The 24,567-nt window shown below is 39.3% G+C and overlaps 2 protein-coding genes across 3 annotated transcripts; both read left to right on the forward strand.

Annotated features, from left to right (window-relative positions):
* The first annotated feature begins 2,367 nt into the window (after positions 1-2,367).
* On the forward strand, positions 2,368-10,035 carry LOC116320492 (ras-related protein ralB-B-like). Its single transcript, XM_031740112.2, has 5 exons — positions 2,368-2,515; positions 6,755-6,920; positions 7,007-7,215; positions 8,783-8,957; positions 9,041-10,035. Exons 2-5 carry the CDS (start codon positions 6,807-6,809, stop codon positions 9,143-9,145), a joined length of 603 nt encoding a protein of 200 aa, XP_031595972.1. The 5' UTR covers positions 2,368-2,515; positions 6,755-6,806; the 3' UTR covers positions 9,146-10,035.
* Positions 10,036-13,567: 3,532 nt separating this feature from the next.
* Positions 13,568-23,803, forward strand: LOC116320511 (fas apoptotic inhibitory molecule 1-like). Of its 2 annotated transcripts, none has more exons than XM_039607365.1 (5): positions 13,568-13,647; positions 18,708-18,968; positions 21,305-21,533; positions 22,603-22,652; positions 23,360-23,803. In XM_039607365.1, the coding sequence occupies exons 2-5, from the start codon at positions 18,852-18,854 to the stop codon at positions 23,507-23,509; spliced, it is 546 nt and encodes a 181-aa protein (XP_039463299.1). In that variant the 5' UTR covers positions 13,568-13,647; positions 18,708-18,851; the 3' UTR covers positions 23,510-23,803. The 2 variants fall into 2 exon arrangements, with proteins under 2 accessions (XP_039463299.1, XP_039463298.1); XM_039607364.1 differs by lacking the exon at positions 13,568-13,647 and adding an exon at positions 14,125-14,187.
* The last annotated feature ends 764 nt before the right edge of the window (positions 23,804-24,567 follow it).

Raw genomic sequence — 24,567 nt, forward strand, 5'->3', positions numbered from 1 at the left:
CCTTTGACCTTTCAGCTGGTGATTATCACGAGGCAAAACAACCTGAAGAGCAGACACAGGTCCAATCTGCTTTTCCCTTTTTATCCTCACAGATAATGACCGCATGGATCATAATTTCTAATTAATATGAACTCTTAAATGTATTCTATTTTATATATCATAAATATGATCAAATAAAAGGTTAAAAACAGGTTTTACTAAACTTTGGAGCTCCATAAAGGACCAGTTTAATAAAGGTTGGCACTTAAGTCACTGATCTCCGCTCCTCCTTGTCATGGGTGAGGAAAGTAATGAAATGGCGCCATCTTTGTTCCAAACACTGAAACTACATCATGTATAAAATCTTTCAATCATTCTATAGTTTTGCACCGCAAGAAAATGTTCAAGCTTTCCACGTGGGTATGATTTTGAAATTTTGCAGCAGAAACCTCTACTCTAGTGAAAAGAGGACAAAAGTTAAACAGTTAACATAAAATTGATGAGGCTGTGAAGGAAATTATTCTCTTTGTTCACAGACTGATTCACAGACTCACAGACTCCTCATTGTGCTTCTGGTTCTGGTTTGACATGTGAAAATCAAACATAGGCCAAACCTCTGATCATCACACAGGAAAAAAATTTATGTTTCCTTTGTGTTTTCATTTTGCTTTTCTGATTGTTTGTCTGCAGCTTTACTTTCCAGATGGAGTCTATCCCAGCTGTTACTGTCTGAAGATGGAGCACACCTGGACAGGTCTCCAAGCTAATCCAAGAAACAAAGAACATTTTTAGAGAAAAATGTGTTTCTATAACCTTTCCAAAGGACTTTATCCTACAGAGTTTAACCAAATGGATTCTGCTTTGGTCCTGAAGATTGATTGGTGGATGGGTGATCATTTGGCTTAGCCTATAAAACTGCATCTGATGCTACAAGTTAATGCTGCAGCATTAAATCATATAAAAGTTTTAAAGATGTGACTTTTAAAACGTTATATTCCTGTTGGTTTTATTTTGTAACATATTGTTAAAAAATTTTTTGCCCTCATAGTGTAGTGATTCAGTGCTGGGAGGAGACATAAATCCCCTGGAAGGGGCTGAAACAGGAAGAGCATCCGACATAAAACCTACTGTGGCCCGTGTGAATCAGGGAGCAGCTGAAAGTAGCTTTCTGCTTGCGATAATTGATCGTTGCAGTACCTCCACAGTCCAGCAGAGGGCCATGGCACACACTAGGAGAAATTCAGAAACTGAACTTTTTTTAGTTTAAAACCGGGGTCACTGATTTTAAATCTATTCTGTTTTTCCTCTGCAGGAGACGTCTGATGGTATCATAAGCATAAACTAAAATCCTGAAGCAAAGCAGGCCACAGTCCTCTTAGTTTACAGAATAGTCAGAATTGTTAGTCCTGTCTGGGCTGCTCATTGTTCTTCTTTTTTTGGTTTAGAAACAAACTCCACACTGCTGTAAAGACCTTCACATCATATTTGTCCCTGTAGGTCAAGGGGTGTTGGGAGATTTGAAAAATATAAAATATAAAGTCATCAGAGGTGAAGGGAACTGAAAGAAAGCAGCTTTTCTTCATGAGTTGTGGACATGGTCCCAAAAGAAAAAAATGTGAGGTTATCCAGCTTAATGATTACTAGATTGTTTTTATTTATTTATTTATTTTCTATTTTTAAAATTATTCTAATTTCATCATTTGTTCCCCTCCCGTATGGATCAGTTAGTTCACTGCAGTGATCTAAGAAGGGAACAAAACAGTCATCATATTTATTTGCCTTTTTAAATTTCTGTCGCCCCTTTCTTCAAGTTCAAAGGTCACAAATTTTAGTCAACTGTATGTAGAACAAAATTAATGAAATTTTAAAAAAAATAAATAAAATAAAATGAAGGAAAATGTAAAGTAGCTCAAAGGCAGTAAATCACAAAAAAAGGTTAAAAAAAAGTTAAATATGATATATGACATTTAAGTAATAGCAAACACAAAACCTAAATAATATAGTATATATATATATATATATATATATATATATATATACATATATGTACATATAGTAGTAAATAAAGTGAAGTGTCAAAGTGGCCTATAAAAATGTTACTGAATGAACTTTTGTGGATTCCTTTTTTCTTTCAGTATCAATAAAGACAGGGAATTCCGTGACGTCACATCCTGTAGAGGACAGGAGGGTAAAGGTAGGAGGTGTCACTCTGTGTCTGTTTCCGGGTTTCTCTGCTAGAAATAACAGGGACAGACATTTTGTGGACATTCTTTGAATCGTATAACCTTCAAAGATGATTAATAACATGTGTTGGTGTTTGTTTAGCGGGTACAGTGGTGAATCAGTCGCCCTGGTAATATTTGCGCGTGCGCTGAGCGGCCGCCTGCGTTTAGCTGAAAGAGTGGGTCGTCCTCGTGAACACAGACGATCTTCGCCGAGTCCGTGTACAAGGTGGGGCGCACACTCTGCTGGAGAACTTGTAAAAGTTGTGCGTGAAGCGGATTTCTGAGTGAACGGCAGGAAAACACCTAAGCAGGTGAGTGAGTGGAGTCCGACCGTGCTGTTAACCCCGCCACGGTCCGCCTCTGCCCCGCAGGCAGCGTTTTAAAGGCGGATTCTCGCTCAGCTTCCCCCTGTGGAGGAACAGAAATCGTTATCTGTCGCTGCTTTACGGGCAGCAGTGAGTGGCAGCGCGACCGACCAATCACAAGAGGCCTGGCCGCGCCTGAGGCCAATCAGAGATGACGTTTGAGGGCCGGGGGCAGAAATCGGGAAGAGCAGAAGTGTCTGTTTAGTGTCTTGTTTAGACTTGTTTCCAGCTGTTTAGGGCAGAGAGGAAGCTGAAGTTGAGTGTTGACAGGAGCACACATAGTTCCTCTTTGAGCTCAGCCAGCCGTGTTATTAATCTATGGCTAATTTCGGATCTTATTTACAGCTCCAGCTTATCTCTGCCCGCATGTCGAGCAACTGGAAAGGTCACTGGCGAGAGGGTTTTTCCACATACCTCCCATACTTATCACTCACGCAGGGTGTACAGACCTGTATCACTCACACCTGAAGCTAACGACCCTTTTCCACTGCAGGAACTTTCCCCATGAACTTCTAAGGAACTGGCCCTGCTCTCCTCCTAGTACTTTCCAGCAGTGCAGACACTTTCAGGGCTGGATTTTTAGCCCTCGGTGTGCTTAAGGGGGCTCTACTTTCTGTCTGATGTTAGAGCTGATGTGACGTTGTCACCGATCACAAATGTTGATCACTTATTTGTCCAATCCTGAATCAGAAACTTGGATCTCATATCGGTGACAATCAGTCGATCTGTTGAGTTCAGTTCTGCGATTTTTCTGTGTTTACAACACCACAAAGCTGTCACAGTGTGAACAGCAGACTTTGTAAGAAGCAGAGCTTTGTATAGGGGTGTCAAACATAAGGCACTGAGGGCTAGAATTGGCCTGGCAAAGGCTCTAATTCAGCCCCACTGAACATCTTTTGGAACAAGTGAAGAAGGGCATAAATGTTGGACTTGTACCTGTATTTTCACAGGTTTTACAGCTTTTCCCACTGATAAAGACCTCCTCGTAGCCATTCACGTGACACCAGAGTAAATAAGTTACAAATAAACAGTTAAATGTCAGAATTTCAGATTTCTTTCAACACTTCTTTATGTAGAAAAACTGAGACATGTTGTTGAAATTGCACTTCTTGTTTCTTAAATTAAGATATCTCTAGGATTAAATGTGTGCTTCAGCTTATTTAAACTGACAAAAAGGGGGAGTTTCTCTGAGCCGGCACACTTAAGAGCCACTGTAAAAATGAGTTTGACATTCCTGGTCTAGAAGAACGCGCGTTCGATGTTAAGCTGCGTCCACTCAAGCCGCTACCAGTAAAGGCGAAGGAGACCACTGATTGATTGGGGGTCTCCTTGATTAATTTAAAACTAACCCATGAGTATGTTGTTGTTGGCTATATGCGCAGATATCTTGGGTCATTTCTGATTGATGACCAGGAGTTTTGCGTCAGAAAAAGAGCGAGAATATGTGAAACAATAGACACTGCGTATTTAAAGCCGGGTTCACATGTGCTGTATGAGGTGCAGACTAACGGCAGTTTGCATTTCAATCGATTTAGACTCTGACATTTCTGACATGGATACCTGGAGACCCAATGGTTTGAAGTCCATCGCCCGGTGCCGATGTGTTGTGGGTGCATTCTAATGTAAGGTCTTCATCGATGAGTCCACATGGTGACTAAAAACAGGATTGTACGAGGACCTCTGCATGGATCCTCGCACTTAACTGCGAAGACGAGGACCTCGATGTTAAAATGTCTGTGAAAACTGTAGCATGAACAAACCAGGAGATTTTTCTTATTGAAGAGTTCTTGAAACGTCTTCATTGCTACCAAACCATATCGTCTTTGTGTCAGTGCCTCGAACGTAAACTGAAGCACAAGAGGAACGCAGCAAGGCCAATATCTCTCAGAAAGATAAATATGTGATTATCTCAATCAGCTGAAGAATGGAAAGCATCCTGTTGTTTCCTCTGTCTGCTCATTTGTTTGGCACCTGAAAAACTCGCATTACTCACAGTAAGGTTCTTATTTTTAGAAGACACTTTGTTAGAAGACGTAGCTCCATAATCACAACAAACCAAATGGCAAAATATTCAGATATTACCGCCCCGCCACACCAAATCTGTAGTCTTCACTAAATTAGGTGTAAATGCAGCTTCAGCTCACATAGTGATCGAAGTACATTTATCACATATGTGTCTAAGCACACACAGAAGCACCCAGACTTTAATTTTCAAAATAAAAGCATTAACCTCTGTATAAAACCAACAGAGGATAAGCATTAAATTAACCTTGAGAAAATATACGCCTCGTGTTTGTAGCAAGCTAACATGTAAAGCCTTCAAACTGCTGACTTAAACCACAGACTGTCCGTCTGTGAGGATATGAAACAGAAAAGCGGAGTCACTCTGTACCAGTTTATCTTTGGATCTTAGAGGAAAGCATAAAAACTCAGCTCTGTGTTTGAATTTTTCTGAATCCTCTAGAGCAGAGGCGTCAAATTAACCATAGATCCTGGTCCACAAACAGCCCAATTTGACCTAAAGTGGGCTAGACCAGTGAAACCACTGCGTAACAACCTGCATTTAAAGGGAAAACCTCAAAATCTTTCCATGTTCAAACGTGTAAACACTGCAATAGTTACACCCTTTTTGCACACGCTCTTTTCTACTCTGTAATATTCTTGTCAATATTCTTGATATTCTTGATATATATGTTAATCTATATGTTAATATATGTTATATATGTTAATCCTTGATATTTTTAATTGAGTGATTTATGTATATTAGTGCTATTTCATAAATTTGTAAAATCTGTAACATATTGTATTATTTAAATAGTTTAGTCTGTTACTTCTTGATGCATTCTCAATCATCCAGGAAAGTAAACCTCCAAAAGTTGAATCTGTTCATCTGGACGTGGCGTTTTGTGGGAGAAGCGTTTGCGTCACTCATCCAAGTGACTTCAGTCACTTGGATGAGTGACGCAAACATTTCTCCCACAAAACGCTACGTCCAGATGAACAGATTCAACTTTTGGAGATTAGTCTGTTACTGTTACTGACTTGGAGCAACTGTAAGACACATTCTGATTCTGATAATAACAAAGTAAAATATACTGGTTTATGCCACTGCTTTAAAGCTGTTAAAGCTGATTTTATAAGTGAGTTTGTCATAAAACAGATGATGAACAGTATAAACTAAAACTAAGCTCAATCTTCAACAACATGTCTACATATTCATGACTTTGTACTGTTATTATACATTTATTACAGTCTGCAGGTCACAGTGGAGAAGCCTTAAACGTTCACATGTAGAGCAGGACTGTAATTAAAGCAATAATGCTCTCATTTTTGCCTTTATGCACATTTCATTACTTCCCCATCCTTAAAAGGTTGAAATCACAACTTCACAGTGATTAATTTCTTTAATTTTTTTTTATCTGAATTATATTTGAAGATTCCAGGAAATCCCCTTTATTAAAAATATACTTTCTTTTGACTTTTTGCCAAGTCTTTCCTGATAAATCATATTAAATCATGATCCCAATATTTGCCAAAATAATTATTTAAGCACCGTGTCCAGGTCTTAGAAATAGTAGGTTCCTGGTAGTCTTAGGCATTTGTGCTGAAGAGAACTTGGCTTCTTTTTTTTAAGGTTCTTGAACATGGTTTTCATCTCATTGAGAGGTTTCATCTGCTTTAAAAGCTGATTGGGAGTTCCAGGTGTTCACCCTACAGTGGAGTCATCTTGGAGGTTGTCCTATGAGTTGTTGACCCATCCTGTTGTCATCATATGAGTTACTAAGGCGTGAGTGGTAGTTGAATCACCTGGTAAAGAATCTCAAGACCGCGTCACACCTTAATTATACTTTTGTATTGAATCTATGTAGATCCTGTGATGCTGCCTGTGCACGTGGCCAACATCATCTTTGCATTTATATTTGTGTCAGCGTGTAGTTGCATATCTAGGAAGGTGTACATCATATAGTGGCTTATAGTGTTGTGGTTAACAAGTTTGCCTGACACATGAGAGATTCCCAGTTCAAGTTCAGGAGGAGACGCAAAGCGCTGTGACGATTGTGTCAGGAAGGGCATCCAGCATAAAACACTGTGCCGAACCAAACATGGGGGGGTTTTTGTAAGTCCCAAAATGAATGTGTGAATCTTTTCATGTCCTTTCCTGCTGACCTCTGCTGGTCTCTACAGGTCATCAGAACTCAAGAGCAGAGCTGTGAGCCACCTGACCTAGACCAGAGTCATGGCCTCTGGTAAGAACAAAAACCAGAGCTCTCTGGTTCTCCACAAGGTGATCATGGTGGGCAGCGGCGGTGTAGGGAAGTCAGCCCTAACCCTGCAGTTCATGTATGACGAGGTGAGACTAGAACTACATTTTCCATCAGCCCTTCCCTCTGTGCTGTTTCTTCTCCTCAGTCACTCGACCCTTGTTTTTGCTCGCAGTTCGTGGAGGACTACGAGCCCACCAAAGCCGACAGCTACAGGAAGAAGGTGGTGCTGGACGGCGAGGACGTGCAGATTGACATTTTGGACACGGCGGGTCAAGAAGACTACGCAGCCATCAGGGATAACTATTTCCGCAGTGGCGAGGGCTTCCTGCTCGTCTTCTCCATCACAGAGCACGAGTCATTCACAGCAACGTCGGAGTTCAGGTCAGTGTGTGAGTCTTCTTAACAAGTCTAGCCACGGGCTTTTAAAAGCAGAGGTACATTTTAATAGTTTTATGTCGAGTAAAATCTCCACAATAATACACAACAAGGCAGTGAAAATTACTGTTTAAAACATTTTTAAAAATTCAGCCTTGGGAAAAAAAAAATCATTCACATTTACATGTTGACACGAAAACTGAGCTGTTAAACTCAAAGGAACCACACACAGATCGCTTTTAAGTCAACAAATTCCTCCCATTCCTTCCCATAAAGGCTGGACTTTAGATTAAGCGCAGCAGACAGCTAGCAGCTACAGTAAAGAACTGTTGACAGCTTTCAATAAAAACTAGAAAGGCAAACTTTAAGTCGTAATACAAGTTTAAACAGGTGAGTGATTAAAAAAGAGGAAATCACTGCTGTACAGCTGTTGTGACGGGGAAATGAGAGAACAAAAGGTGTTTGTTGTTTTGCTTGCTTGCTTTTTTTGGAGAAAGCTGTAAACATGTTTATTTCTGTTGTAAATTCAGACATTTTAACGTGGGAATCTGTGGAGATCAGTGTTGGTCAAGTTACTTGAAAAAAGTAACTAGTTACTAATTACTGATTACATTTCCAAAACAGTAATCCCGTAACTTTACTGATTACTTATTTTCAAAAGTAATTAGTTACTTAGTTACTTTTCAAAAACATGATTTACAACCTGAATACGTAATAAAGCAACAGACCTTTCAGCACAATTCTACTTTTTCTGCATAATCCATCATATAAAATCTAATCAAATGAAAAAGCCTCTCTTTAAAACTTGTTTTAATCTTTTAACTTTATACACATTGCTTCAAGCAAAAATTAAATTATATGCAACAGTCTTTGACTTGAAGACATTTGTTTAACATTTAAAACTATTTTCTGCAAATTCCAGCGTGTAAAATAAAATAATGTTTTGTGTTTACACTCTTTCAAATAGACGCACGTAAAACACAGCAAAAAATAAATAAAATGAAAGATTCAGCGGCACTAAGTCCTGTCGCTCTTAAATCTATTGTCGCCTGTTTAGCAGGAGTGGGGCGGGTGGAGGGTGGCATGGTGCCGCAGTGGTCATGTCAGCAGGGGGATCCGGGGCTTTCTCTGTGAATTTCACATTCCTGTGGCGGCTCGCTCAGATTTGTTTAATTTTAATTTTTAAAAAGTTTAATTTTTCACTGCCATGGGCGTCGCACGCGCTTAATGACGTAAGCGCGACAGTTTAGTAACGCGGTAACGCAGCTTGCTTACTGGAAAGTAACAGTAATCTAACTACTTTTTTGCAATAGTAATCTTTTGTATTACTCGTTACTTGAAAAAAGTAATTAGATTACACTAACGTGTTACTTGTAATGCGTTACTGCGCATCTCTAGTGGAGATTGACTCACTGTTGGACCCAGCCTCTTGTTGACATTCTAAGAACTGCAGCTTCATTTTCTACCACCGATAAAATGAGAATATTTACTTAAACAGACTAATGAGGGCATCAATATTTAATAGTCTTTGAGGAGCATTAATGTAGAGTGAAAATCTCTCTGGTATTTTCAGGGAGCAGATCCTGCGGGTGAAAGAAGAGGAGGCCATCCCTCTCCTTCTGGTGGGGAACAAGTCAGATCTGGAGGATCGGCGGCAGGTTTCTGCTGAAGAGGCCACGGCAAAGGCAAGCGAGTGGGGCGTCCAATATGTGGAGACCTCAGCCAAGACGAGAGCCAATGTGGACAAGGTAGAGAAGAAAAGAAACAAAACGAGCTCTGGCCTTTGAGACAGTGCTTTGACCAACAGTTAATCCATGTAATCTGTCTGCAGGTGTTCTTTGACCTCATGAGGGAGGTCCGCAAGAAGAAAATGTCTGAGAGCAAAGACAATGGGCCGAGTGGCAAGAAGAAGAAGAAGCACTGCTGCGTACTCTGAGCTCAGCGGCAAAGCGACGGTGTGCCAAAAACCAAAGAAAAGGAAAAATTCTCTGAGAGAGACTGAAGCAGCTTCAGATGAGCAGCTGCAAAGGCACTCGATGCGTTCACTCCTCACTTGCCAAACACAGAGCACAACACTCTTATTTCTCTTCTTCTTTGGCGTCTGCTTGTTCTCCACATGATACTACTTACTCTTTGTGCACAGCTGTAAATGGCCCAAAGTATGTGGACACGTCTGCTATATGTCGGGCATTAACGTGCTGCTAATGTCAGCATCCGAGGGCTGTGGGGCAGATTGAAATCGTGCTTTATCTACACAACAATCAGATTACTTTAAATCTCCTCACTGCCAGCTGTGTCCACAAACATATGGCACATGTAGAAGACCACAAGTATTTTTTTTTTTTTTTTCAATAACAGAAGCAGGTCCGTCAATTGTTTGTAAAACTGGAGTTCACAGGAAGCACACAGTCTTTTTATGTGGAGAACAAACAGGTCCGTACACTTCAGAGTGCTGTTCTTTCTCTCAAATCTGAATTTTGTTACTTAAACTGTGTTCTGTACTCCCACTTGTTTTAAAACCTAATTTTTCTCGTTATTTAGCTCCTTTGTATGTCTGTTTTCAGTATTACAGTATCAGACATTCCTCATATCTGATTATACCACTTCCAGACACTCCTTTTGTAATAAGCTTTCACTTCCTTTATGAATAAAGTCATAATTTATAATCAAAGTTTCAAAGGGAATCAGCTCTTTAAATCATTGTATCATCTGCATATACTCTAATTAATTACACGTTTAGCTCGATTAAAGCTGGAATGTGTTTGTTGCTGTCGGCTTGTAGATAAACTCTTCTTAATGTGATAATAAAACAAATAATAAAATTTACAGTGTTTCCTTTATTAAAAAAAGAGATTAGCATAATCATAGCTCCACGTGTAGCACACGGTTATATGTCAAAAGTCACTGATATTTAGTTTTCAGTCTTTGTTTCTGTCCAAAATGGTAGCAGAACTGTACAACTTTGCTTGTTTGTTTCTTTTAAAGAAATGCTTAAGTCAGAATAGAAAATAAATAGAAATATTTTCATCTCAATCAGTTAGTAATCAGGTATTTCATGGATACCTGGATGTTAAACTTTATTGTAACACCGGGGAGAATGACCACATCGGTCATTTCATTCGAGCTGAATGAGTCTGGACAGGTTTTGCCTCTCAGTGTTTGTTTGATTTTGGAAACTGAAGGAGCATTTGGACCTGAAAACATAAGAGTCAAGCTGTGACGTTGACTTTTTAAGATAATCTAGGCAGTGTGTGGTTAATGTGATCAAGGTTGAAGCATATAGGAGTGACACCCAACTGTTGGTAACAGTGAGTGCAGTGAAAGAAGAGGAAGATAAGATTTAGAAAGGTTGCACTGCCCTCACTAATGACTTTTACATTCTCCACAATGTTCTGAAGTGCTTGAGTTGAGGGAAACTGAACTGTGACCGTGTAAAATGAATGTATAAACAGAATGAAAGGATCTAGAAAGCTCTGTTTTTATGTTGTTCACATTAAAACATAGAAAACAAATCGAATGTTTAGACACACTTTGGACTGAAGAGGATAGCATCATTAGGCTTGTTATTAACACTTAGTTCAAAGCCTACATCTCTATATGAAGGTGCATCAGTGCTTATGGAACTGGCAGGTTGCTCATCTGGAAAGGCACCATCAATGCTGAAAGGTGTGTATATATGTTTTAGAGTGGCGTACGTCCGAAACAGTGAGCCGCTGCGTCTATGCGCACCGCATTCTTGTTAATTAAATTAAATCTACTTCATTGCTCACAGTCATTTAAGTGAAGACAGAGCGGCTCAGCTGTAGATTCACATATGGGAAGTTTGTCAAAAAGCCAAAGTATATGCATCATGTCTTGATGCATTCTCAATCATCCAGGAAAGTAAATCTCCAAAAATTGAATCTGTTCACAAAACGCTACGTCCAGATGAATATATGCATCATGGCATACATACAAGGCGTGGCGTCTTGGTCAGTGGGAAAAAATCTTAAACAGAAGTCTCAATAACATTAAGATTAATGTGATTTACATTAGGCCGTGGACAGCTACAGATACCTTGGTGTTCATCTGAACAATAAACTGGACTGGACTCACAATTCAGATGTTCTCTACAGGAAAGTGCAGAGCAGACTGTACCTGATGTGGAAACTCAGGTCTTTTGGAGTGGAGGGCCCACTCCTGAAGACCTTCTATGACTCTGTGGTGGCCTCAGCCATCTTTTACGGTGTGGTCTGCTGGGGTGGCAGCATCTCTGCTGGGGACAGGAAGAGACTGAACAGGCTGATCCGGTGGGACTGTTCTGGGATGCCCTCTGGACCCAATGGAGGTGGTGAGTGACAGGAGAATGGTGGCTAAGCTGTCATCCCTGTTGGACAACATCTCCCACCCCATGCAGGAGACTCTGACAGCACTGAGCAGCTCCTTCAGTGGCAGGCTGTGGCACCCATGATGTGGGACGGAGAGATTTCACAGGTCTTTCTTCCAAATGCTGTCAGACTCTACAATATGGTTTCAGCAGATGACCACACACGTGCAGACAGACACACACATCCCATACACAACTGTAACTGCCTCATTGATGTGCAATATTACCAAGTGCAATTCTTTCCTACTATAACAAAGCATTTCATTCTGTTTTGTACAGTATTTTGTTCTTTTTTGTATAGTACTTTATTCTATTGTATATAGTATTTTATTCTTGTTGTATAGTATGTTATTCTATTTTATTCTTTTCATCTTATCTTATCTTATCTTATCTTATCTTATCTTATCTTATCCTGGAGGTGAGAGAGCCAGTTAGCTTCTGTAGTTTCAATGTTCAGCCACTAGATGGCACCCTGACGTCATTTTTTGATCAACACAACAATCTGAAGCAAAAAAGAAAAAAAAAAAGCATCATCTTCATTCTAACTGGAGTCTAACGTGTTGAAAATAAAAGTGGACAAAGGCTCAGAAATCAGCTTTAAACGTCCCTTTGCTCTTAAAGTGAAAGAACAGAAAGGAGTAACCATCTACCTCATGATATTAAAGATTTTCTGGTGATAGATTTCTGGTTTCAGGATAAAAATCGTGTTTGTTTTGTGTTGAAAGCAAATAGACATATTGTGACTGCCCAGGCATTTATTTAAAGTGCTGCCTTTAGTCACCACGTTTCTGTCCTCAAATCTTCAGCAGGTTAAAATTATAAACAATTTTGGTGATTTTCAGTCACTTTATGATCTGACTGAGCCTCGCTCAGACCTTTTAAACTCATAAGAGAGTCACTTGCACTTAGTGCAGGCTTCTTGTTTTACACCTTTTTTACATCTGACTGATGCATTTAGAAACAGCAGAGAACACCAGCCTCTTTGAAGAACATTGAAGTGGACATTAATTAAGATTATTTCTCTGTAAATTCTTCAGATCATGAAATCAGAGGATGGCTCTTAAAATCCAGTGCAAATTAATTAGATATTCTTTTTAATTAAGGAAAATAAGCAATAAAATTATTTTAAAGAATTTGCGTATTTCAATATTTTTGCTTCATTTGAGCAAAGACTACATGAAATCAGAGGGTGATTCCTAATACAGAAAAGATATTCAGGTTTCAGAAGAAGGAAAAATCAGGAATAAATGTGGTTTAAATAACATTACATTTATCAAATTTATTTAACTGAATTTGAACAAATAAGTTTAGTTTAAATTTGTTAAAGATGCTTAAAGCCAGATTTTTTTTCCTCTTAAAAATGCTCCCTCCAAAAAACACAAAAAGTAGGTTAATAAGATACATTTTAAACTAAGTAAAAATACAATCATAAATTTTTAAAAAGTGTAAAATTTAGCAGAGAAAAAATGTTCACAAGTCTCTTAGTGTCCAACCACAGCTTTTGAATCATGTTGAAGCTTTGAGTCGTTTTCATTGTCCCGACTGCTTGTTGCCTTCAGACTCTCTAGGTTGTCATTTTTACTGAGGTTATTGAGTAGTTCAGAATTAAACCAACATTTCTGTAAACTTTGGTATCAGTCTTAAATTTTTGATGGTGCTTTTGATCGAGGTTATAACATAACTGGGGGCTCGTCCGGGTTGTTTTGGACTCTTTTAGTGAGAAGTTTATTTGAGGTTCATTTGATCTCCATTGAAGCACTTGTTTGTCTTGTGTTGTTGTTTTAGTTCATGGGTTTGGCTATCTTGGGTGGAGGTAAACTTTCACAATAAACTACAGCTCACAAGTTCAGTTTTTAAGCCTGGTACACCACTGAGGACTGGGTAAATGAAGTTAGTTTAACTGTTTTTAGGTGTCTTGGGTTGAGATTTGCTCAAAGTTAAAGCAGTGATACTGAATTTTATTGGAAATTCTGAGAGCAGTTTGAGATCATTTGATAGTTATGGTCTTGTGGTTGCATCAGGGAGACCTTCAGCTGAACTAAAGTGGGCTTTAGTTACAGCTTTGTGGTGAGGTGAGTGTTTTTGTACCACAATCTTTAGTGTTTAGGAGAGGTTGGTGACTCCTGATGCTGCTCCTGCTCCACTTGCTGCCTGGGTGATGGCAGTAACTGTGCTTTGTGTGCGCTGAGTCACACTTGTGAAGACCATTGAATGGGCATGGTTCCACATTTTGTGGTTGGCCACTAGGACATTTGCGTCACTGAATTTTGTTGATATGGTAACTTGTTGCGGTACAGGACAATGGGTGACTACTGTTACTATCAGTGTTGGGACTAACGCGTTATTAAGTAACGCGTTACAGTAACTACGTTATTATTGTGGTAACGAGCACGGTAACTAGTTATTATGCCAAAACCAGGAACGCGTTACTCGTTACTGGGATTTAGATAGGCTCGTTACTCGTTACTTCGTGTGGTGGATATCGCGGAGCTTCCACAGATTCAGTAACATTAGCAAGTGGTGGAGGCCAGCAGGTGGATGAAGGAAAAGGGAGGCAAGAGGAGAGACCCGAAGCGGCCGCTGGTCCGCGTGTCAGGTGAACTGAACTTCAGGTAAGAAGTTATGACCTGCAGTCTATCTGGGTCAGATATAAACCAAGTTTAGGTGGAGTTTGTTTTCGGTATGCTGACATTTTCGTACTGCGTGCTAGCTAGCATGACGGAGTTTCTATACAGGTGGGTGGGTGCTATGTTACTGATGTTGAACTTTATTTTGTTCATACGGTTAATTATTAGAGTTGCCAACCGTCCCGTAAAAAACAGAATTGTCTCGTATTCAGAGAAAATATTACGCGTTTCGTACTGAGGTGAAAAGGAACACAGTTTGTCCCGGACTTCAGCTACAATGAAAAAGACACAAAGCTGAAGCTGCACAGCTGCCTCTTCTTCTCTCATTCTCTCCCGTTTCTACTTCAATCATGAAACTGATCAATGATTAGCTGATCGGCTTTTCTCTCTTGTTTATTTATCGCCCACTTTGCGCCAGAAAGAGGAAACCAGCGGATGTCGCGTTAAACAACAGCAGCACGTTTAAGCTTGATCAGCTGTTGTTAGAATTTATTTAATATTAATTTCTAGTATCAGCTGATGTTTGCTGGAGCCACAGCTGTAAAGCTGCTGGTCATGATATCGGTTTGGTTATCTGGTGAGAGGGAAACATGCAGATGAAACCAGGAGATGTCCTTACTGAATCATCAGAGCTGAACAGGTGATGGAGAAACAGGTTTACCTTTTAGGTCACATGAATGAGTTGAAGGAAGTTATGAACTGTTTCTGAGAGACAAATAACACCAGCATCCTTTTCTACGTAGCTGACAGCTGGTAACTGTGCAGGGGCGGGTCTAGCAAAGTGTTGCCAGGGGCCAGGTAGGGCATTAACAGGAAAGGGGGCACAAAGAAATACTTTTCTTTATTATTCTCATTTAAAATGTCTCGCTTTTAAAAAAATAATTATCTGAGTCTTACAACAAACAATTGATAAATTGATACATATATACCATCAGAACAGTGTACATCACTGTCACAACAGTGTTTGTTTTCATTCAAAGGCTTTATGATTTTTCCTATAATGGTGGGCGGTCTGTAGTCAAAATGCCCGGGACGGATTTTTTTGTCCCAGTCCAGCCCTGGATGCAGCTCATCTGCAGTCTGGTGTTACCTACATCTTCCTATTCAGAAGGCAGAATTTCCAAGTTCTGAGTACAATCAAAAGCACCACGACTGCAGTTTTTGTGTTGGATGTAAAAAGCAGGCTAGAATCATGGCGGCGGTCAACGACGGTCCAGGCGTGATTTCTCTCGTGGAAATGTGCACATTATTTTTCCTTTCTGTTGGTAGGTGGCACAGTGCACTTGTGGCAAGTAAGCAAGCTAGAAGACTGACAATCTTGCTGGGTATCCAGTTACGGAAGCAACACATTAACAAGAGAATTCTGAGTAAAATCAAAGTTACTTTCCCTAGTAACTAGTTACTTTGAAAGTAACGAATAACTTGAAGTAACTGAGTTACTTTTTTAGAGAAGTAACTAGTAATGTAACTAAGTTACTAATTTAAAGTAACTTACCCAACACTGGTTACTATTGTGTGATCCTCATGTATGTTTAGTGAAGTTTGAGACTCTTGGTTTTGCTGTGTGCTCCTCAGACATGCTCAAGGATGACCTGCTTCGGTGTCTTAGGCTTCTTTCCAGGGTTACAACATGTTGTCCCTGTTGCTCTTTCAGGTGACTCAAGAGTGGCTTTTCCTTCATTTCTTTAGGACTCCTGGGGGAACCTTTTTTGAGGGGAAGGTGTTATGCTCCTCTGCAACACCTACTTTACACCTGACAAAGTGTGGATCTCGTCATGTGGTCTTTTATCTTTTGCTTAGGCAGTTAAATCCTTCAAAATTAAACCGTTTCTTCACCTTATGTTGGGGCGTTTGAACTGGGACGTAACACTTCTTCTGAAAATAAATAAAAGCGGGTTTAAAAGTCTCTGCTTTTAACATTTTTTGTCTTAAATGACCAAAATAAATCCAAGTTAAAGCTTAAAGTGAGTTTTTTTGTCTTTGAAGTCACAAAGACTTGTTACAGTCGTAAAACATGTTTAGATGTGTTACAATTTCAACATGTGTAGCACCGCATGAATGAAGGAATTTAGGTTAAAGACGATCATGATAAGATTTTTTACCTTTAAAGTAAACGTGTGACACCTGACAGGTGAAATGCAGCTGTCAGACCTGTTTCCTGTAGGTTCGCTGTGACAGCTCAAAATCGTGGCTCCGTCTAAAAGCTGGGTACTTTGACAGCAGCGTGTCTCTAGTTTGCGTTTTGTAAAAGTGAAAGTAGTTTTCCCACCGTGGGATTGATCCTTGTTTCCTTCTTTGTGGTGTTTTTGGTTGAAGATTCATCTTCATTTAAAACACTTTTACCTTAATTCTTAAATAACCAAGACAATAGTTGACAGAAGAGTTTGGATCTCTGCTCTTATCACGCGCCGACTAAAGCTGCACAACAACAATGAAGGACGAACTCGTCCAACCTGAAACTCTCCTCCTCCTCATCATCATCATTAGTCATTCTGCTCCCTGACCTCTTTCGTTTTCTTTGGGGTTTATTTAACGTTTGTCTTGTTGTTTCTGCTCATTTCATGCAGCTCAGGTTGTCAGGTTATGTTAAGAAGCTTCCTCATTCAGGCTGCATACATCGAACATCTCCAAAAAAACAGAAAACCCTCAGTTTATCCTGTCGTATGCACTCTTATCATTATAAATGGTTAATAACATGTATCTGACAGGTTAATTTGACAGCTCAAAGCCACAAAATATTTAAATCTGGGTTAAGAAGGTGAAAAGTAACGAAAACCTTGATATAATCAGCAGATTTGAATTAAATTAATTACTTAATTTAAGTCATTTTAAATGTAAAAAAAAGTTGCATATAATCACTGCATATAATCACATAATATAATCTCTGTTTCAATATCTCTGTCATATGTCATGCAGATTTTTTTTGTAATGTTTTTACCATGTGAAGTGGCATTTTAAAGCAATCAGAAACATCTCTGAGTCACTTACAGGGTTAGATTAGATAGAAAGATAAGATCTAGGCAATGTTTGGGGTTAAATCTGAGCAAAGGTCATCCCTTTCTTTTTTGTTTTTCTTTGTGCTTTGTCCTCATTTCTTTTTGTCCTCGTGTCTTGTCTTTAAATTAAGTTAAACACAAGATAAAAACAGAAATATTAAAGAGCATCAAACTGCCTGAGCTCTGAGAGAGAGAGGTGAAATAAATCAGAGCTGTGACTGACAGGCGTCCTCGCACATGCATCAGTTTTTAATCACTTCCTTCCCCTCTGTGTGACTGAGTTTCACTGTAGCGTGTTTTTGGCTGCGGCTCAGATATGAGAAACATTAAAGCACAAAGAGATCCAGAAAACAAAGACACAATAGAAGCTTTGTGTGAGTCAGCGCCAGGACGAGCCGGCAGAGCTGCTTTCTGCTTTAAAACTCTGAGACTGGAGTCTGAGCTGCAGATACAGATAAAGTCTAAACATATAATCAATACAGATAAAATTGTAGAATCTGGGCAGCTCAAAACATTTCAAACACCGTGTGCTGTAAATCCCTGTGAAATGTGACTTGGGAAGAGAATCTAATAATAAAAAGATGAAAATATGGAATGAAAGAATGAGAACAAAATGCTGAAACCGGAGAAGGGAGGAGTTTGGGATTGATAAGAGAACCAAAACATTTTGCTGAACATGCTGTTTATATCTTAAATATGACCCGGTATGTTCATTAGGGATATCCTCTCTGTCTATGACAATTTAAAAATAGATAAATAAATAAAATGGTTCCTCTAAAGGTTTCTAGTTAGTGGCGTAGGTTCCTAAAATCAAACATACCAAGTTCCTCTAAAGGTTTCTAGTTCCTAGCAAAAGGTCCTACAGTCCAAACATACTGAGTTCCTCGAAAGGCTCCTAGTTGCTGGGGTAGGTTCATATAATCAAAACAATCCAAGCTGTTCTAAAGGTTTCCAGTTTGTAGGAAAAGTTCCTGCACTTTCTCTAAAGTTCTCTGATTCCTAGGAACTATTCCAAAAGTCAGAACATATCGAGTTCATCTACAGGTAAAATGGTCCTGCAGTCAAAATGCATCTTTATATCAGTTCCCACTGAGTCATAATAAACATGGTGCTTGCTGTACTCACTCCAGAGGAAACAGCTCTGAAACAGGTTCTACAGGTGAGGTCTGTGTGAAGATGCAGCCCACCCCAAAATTGACTGATAACTCCTAAGTAGAGGGTAGCCACTAATCTAGTATAGGCTTATTCAGGTTTGAGGGCTTGTTGGATTAATCAGTTAAATGACAGACAAATTAATGGCAACAGTCAATGCCTCATTACAAGCTCAAGCTTCTTAAAGGTGAATATTGGCTGGATTTCTAAAAGGGGCAGCTTCAGGAAACAATTGTTGAACTTTTAAAGCCCCAGCTAGCATTTCTGCTGTCTCAAGCCAGCCTGAGATAAAACCAGAGCCTGTCCTAATTGTCTGTGGCAGTATAGAGTGAGCTCACATCCATAATCCTCTTACAGTAATTCACCTGCTGCTGAGCCGACACCACAGCCGAGCAGGCAGAGCTGCGTGGGACGGACGGTCCTCACTTCCACAGATGGTTTTCCAGCTGATTTTGTGACTGTTTCTGGACATCCAGGACCAGATCCCGAGGTCAGGCAGAGATGTTAGGCGGAGATGTGGTGGCCGTGTGGGAGGTGGCTTTGAGCGACGGTGTTTATAGGATCGAGTTCGCTCATGGCACCACCACTGGAAAAAGGATTGTTTTTGTCAATGGAAAGGTGAGATCTTGCTTCTTTCTGTTTCTGGGAGAGCATAGTGGGGGGTTCCCAGTGTGTTTTGGCCCCTGACCAAATTTTTCCCCTAGGTTGTAAGCCAGTTTGTGCATTTTGTCACCCCTCATGGTGATTGATTTGAGAACTACAATTTTATCAGCTTAATCTAAAATAATTTTAAAGCCCATGCTGACTTTAAATGTAAAAAATAATATGTTTTAAACAAGTATTTAATACAGTTACTTAATGAAGCCGGAAATACTACAGTTTAAAATACTTTAAAATGATTTAACATTTGACTAAACTGGCTACAAAAGATACTGAAAGTACCAGTTATTATAGATTAACAGTTGTCAGTAGGGCTGCCACAAACGATTATTTTGATAGTCGACTAGTCACCGATTATTTTTGCGATTAGTCGACTAATCAGATCATGCATCCATTGAACGTAAAACGTACAGCTTATTGCACCAGCATGCATCTGCTCTTATATAACTATCATTAGCTTACAACTTTAAGTGTTTAAGGTATGTGCTAACTAAAAATGAAGACAAGATGATAGTTTATTAAATTTAAATGAAATTTGCAGATTGTTTTGGTGGAGTTTAATAAACGCAGCCGTCTGCTCCTTGCTATCTAAAATATAACAGGACACCGGAGTATATTCTGGAGCATCTCACACTTCTGATAATCAGGTGTCTGCTTGACGTTTATTCAGCTGTGTAAAAACTATAACTTTCAGCCAAACCGATTTACTCATGAACAAATAAAATACTGAAAAAGCCAAACAATAACATTTTTAAGTTATCTAAGTGGCTTATATATCATGTTTAACCTGAGTAGCGAAAGATTTGCCGGGAGTCCGGTGTTCTCACCGGCTCTAGTGAGCCTTGCCCCCGGCTAGCTATGGAGCTAGTGGGTAACAGACGTCTCCGAAAACGTCGGAGCGCTTTTGCAAATATGTGGTGTCTTGATAAACTGAGCAGATATTTGAAGTTTACACAGTTACATTCTCGCCTGAAAATATGTTAAACGTTTATTTTGTGACCCAGAAAGAATAATAACAGTAACATTAAAACTAACTAGCTGCCGCCATTGTTGGAAACTGAGCTGAGCTGCGCTATGAATTCTGGGACAGTTTCTTCTTCTTCGGGGTTTAACGGCAGCTGGCATCCTTGTACATGCAGTGCTGCCATCTTCTGTTTCAGTCCGTTATTACACTCTTAAATCCTACTACTTATTCCTGCATCTTTTGGGATCTTACAAAGCTTCAAACGACGCGTCGACTATTAAATTAGTCGTCGACGATTTTGATAGTCAACGTAATCGTGACTAGTCGACTAATCGTGGCAGCCCTAGTTGTCAGTAGTATATACTTCACCTGGTTAACTGTAACTGGACCAAACAAAGGTCATTTTCTTCTTTTTTTTTATTGGTGCATTTTATTCTGACAGTTTTACTATAACTGTTTTATTCTACTTTGCCAAACAAATGCGATGAAATTTGTGAAAATGCAGTTCAACAAATGACCACTAAAGGCAGCAGTGAGAAAGATCTGATTGTATTAAAGACAAATTTGGAAAGGTCCAACTTTAAATAAAATGGAACATGATACATGTATATATATATATATATATATATATATATATATATATATATATATATATATATATATATATATATATATATATATATATATATATATATATATATATATATATATATATCTTCTTTTAACACATAGCCATCAAACATGCAACCTGTGGGGACTGAACTGGTTCTATACATGATCCAGTCCAACCCTCTGAACAGCTGTGAAAAGTGTGAAAATTTCAGTAAATCATTAATATCTTTGGTTCATCGATAAAATGTATTGCTATTCCAGCAGGGGGCGGGCAGGAAAATTGGTCATATCATTCATATTTTTGTGCCTCCAAAGGTGCTTGAAAAACAGTGAGATCTGAATCTTCCAAATCCTGATGTTATCGCGTCATTTGAAGAAGTGAGGCGTGAGTTTAATCTACAGAGAAAGCTTTTTCAACAGCACATCAGCATAATTGAATTAGTATTTCAAATGCTTGTTAAAATAATGACTCCAAAGGATTGTTTAAGGCCTCCAGCTGATAAGCCAATCTTATCTGAATCAGTACTTTTAGTACTTTAAGCACATTTCATGCTGATGCATGTAGTACTTGTTTTTTGTGTCACTGTGGTAATAGGCTTAATACTTCAGTGAAAGGCCTTCCATGATCATTTTGTCTGTATTAACTTGCCCAAAAAAAGTGAGTGTATGAAAGCAGAGCAGCAGGTGTTCATTGAAAGCAGCCATGTCTCCTTAACAGGAAGTCATCAGAAAAGACTGGATGTTCAAGCTGGTTGGAAAGGAAACCTTCATGGTGGGAGGTGCGAACACCAAAGCCACCATCAACATCGAGGCCGTGAGCGGTTTTGCATACGAGTACTCGCTGAACATCGCCGGGAAAAGTCTGCAGAAGTTCATCGACAACAGAGCCAAGACCACCAAGACCTGGCTGCTCAAAGTGGGCGGAGAGGACTACAGGGTCGTCCTCGGTGAGCTCACCCTCTCAGGTTTTTACATGCAGCTGCATGCTGTAGTCCGGTGTTTGCAGGAGGAAATGTAGGTGAGGACGGGCAGTCTAATCTGCTCAGGGTGAGGTCAGTGTAGCTATCTTTGGAAAGGAAGCAACCAGCATCAGCCTAGTTAGACTACCAAAACGTAACGGGTGGATTAAAGAAGACCTCAAATGGAAACAGAGAACCTGACGGTAACTTAGGAAAATAATCCATAAAGTCCAACAAACATGGAAATGAGATGGATTACATCCAAAGGAAAATACGTTAAACTAAATGATACAGAAAAGTACTGTAAATTATTATTCATTATTAGACACACAAAAACCGACCAAAGAAAAATAGATGCAAAATGACCAAAACTCTCAAAATGAACCCCAAAATGACCAAACGAAAGATCAAAATCAACCATTTATGATCTAAAATGACTAAAATCGAACACAAATGGAAATGCATCATGAGCAGAAGGACACCAAAAAAGATGCCAATCTGTCAGAAATAATGCAGAACAACCCAAACTAAATGTCAAATACCTCAAACGAGATTCACAGCTGTAAAAATGAGACATAAAAGAATCAACATAGTACAGCACAAACTGACCTTGAGAAGACACAATGAAATAAAATGCAATCCAAAATGGCTAAAATGAAACTTGTGGAAAATGACCAGAAGCAGCAGTAGGTTTAAAAGAAAAGCAAAACTATCAAAATTACACAAGAACATTTGATTAAAACAACAAAAATGAAATGCAAAAAGACTCAAGAGGCCCAAAATGTCCAAGATTAGATGTCAAATTACCACCAAAAGACCAAAAATAGCCCAAAATGACCAAATTTAAAGGAAAATGACCACACTGCTGAGAAACACTGCTGCGACCACAGTTTGGTGTCTCTTCTGCAGGAATGATGGGGAGCCTTTTACATATCTGTGCCAACTGCTTCATAACTTGATCTCAGACATTGATCAGCTGCGTGTTATTTTAAAGAGGAAGACCAGCCACTGGTGTAGCTAAAACAAACTAACCATCTATGTTTGTTCTTTCTCACAGAAAAGGACACCATGGACGTTTGGTGTAACGGGCAGAAGATGGAAACCATGGTGAGTGCCACTGGTGAATACTCCGAGACACAATTTCCTGAAAATAAACGTAATCATATGATGTAACTGCTGATTTCAATAAAGGAGTGGGAAACTGTGCTGTCAGGTTTGAGGCTACAAAGAAAACCAGGGAGGGAACATTAGTCTACATGGCAGGGGTAACTCGGAGATCTGTGAGGGCCCCACTAATGCTGAACAATATCTACATGTGTAGGAGCAATACCTGCTGCCAGATACACCTGTTTCAGGGGAAACAGGTGTATATGTGTGTATGCCATGATGAGTTGGTTAGCTGTGTGGCTAAAAGAAGAAGTGAACGTGTTCCTGTATCAACTTCTCAGAAACATTAGGTCGAAAAAGAGCGGGTGCTTTTCAAAATAAAATACATTTTAAAGAGATTTGTGATCCTGTAGAAGTTGATGAGAAAACAGCCCTCGCGTTCCCTTTACTTATGACCCCAGGAAACACTTTCCTGATGCTGTTTGGAGGTGATGTTATCGCTCTCACCATCACAGCTCATTAGCCAATGAGAGCACTATTTATTTAATTTTCAAAGTAGGAGACAAAAAAAGCAATAAAGTTATTGTTTTTCTTTATGTTGTTGTGATAATCTCCTGATTTTTCAAACTAAAACTCCTAGCGCCTTTTTAAAGCTATGAATGCTGACAAAATAAAAGACTCCACTGTTTCTCATGTCCTGTCCTCAGGGAGAGTTTGTAGACGACGGCACAGAGACGCACTTCATTGTCGGCGGGCACGAGTGCTGCATCAAGGCAGCGAGCGGCGGGCAGAAGAAGAGCGGCATTGTGCACTATTTACTGCTGGATGGCGAGAGAGTGGCAGCGTCCACGCAATAGAGCTCCTCTTTCAGACGCTCTTTGTGCTTGAATGCAGCGGCACAGGATGGAGACCTTCTCCTGACAAACTTAGAAGCAGATCTGTTCCTGGAGATGTGAAGAATAAACTCCGGCATGCGCAGCTCGAGCTTCATGGAGGGTTCTGGTGACGCTTTTATTTTGAAGGAGTGGCTCTTGTTGCGCAGCCTCCACGCATCAACTACCTTCCTCAATGCGTGAAGCACGCGGCAGTTGAGTCATAGGAAACTGGAACAAATATGTTTCGAAGTTCAAAATAAAAGTGTAACAAAAAAAGGTTTGTCTTATTTTTATTATCTAAAGGTAGTCTGTAATATCAATATCAGTGCACTAAAGATTAAGGAAACTTCAACTGAAGGAAATGCAAATAATGATTTTAATGTCTCAGTTTGATGTCAGCGACAGGCAGAAATTTTAACTAATTTTAAATATTTAACTTTGTGTAATGAGTTTTCTTTACGAGATATAAAAATCTTTGTAAATAAGCGAAACAAAAACAAAAACCCTCACAATTTATGGTTTGTAAAATGTGACGACGTTTCAAATATGCAGGTGTATCTTTCTAATTTGTCCTACAATTGAGATTTGGACTGAAATAACTTTAATGTTTTGGTCATTTTTTTATTTTTTTCTGATAAAAGAATGAATGTATTTGTTGGGAAAGCAGCTGTTAGACTCACAGACAGTAAGAGAAGTCATAGAGCAACAGCTCTGTAATCTTTATTTTTGTATTTTTTTTCTTTTTGGTGAGAAACAATAAACCCTCAATAAACACATGTGACTGAGCTGAAATCCCTGTAAATGAAATGTGAATAGATTCTGCAAACTTTGTAAAAGTTTGGGAAACCCTGGTTTGTATAACATGTAATTGAACTGTTAAAGGATGTTTGAAAGCTGGGGAAGTCCTGAAGGTGTTTCAGAATCATCAAGTCTGATGTAAGGAGGACAACCACCCCAAATGAAAGATGGCAGTTGTTGGCCTACCTCCAAAGAGCCAACCGAAGTCACCAAACTTTTCAAACAGATTTTGATAGTGCCCC

The sequence above is a fragment of the Oreochromis aureus genome, linkage group 23 (genome assembly GCF_013358895.1).
Source record: "Oreochromis aureus strain Israel breed Guangdong linkage group 23, ZZ_aureus, whole genome shotgun sequence".
Classification (NCBI taxonomy): domain Eukaryota; kingdom Metazoa; phylum Chordata; class Actinopteri; order Cichliformes; family Cichlidae; genus Oreochromis; species Oreochromis aureus.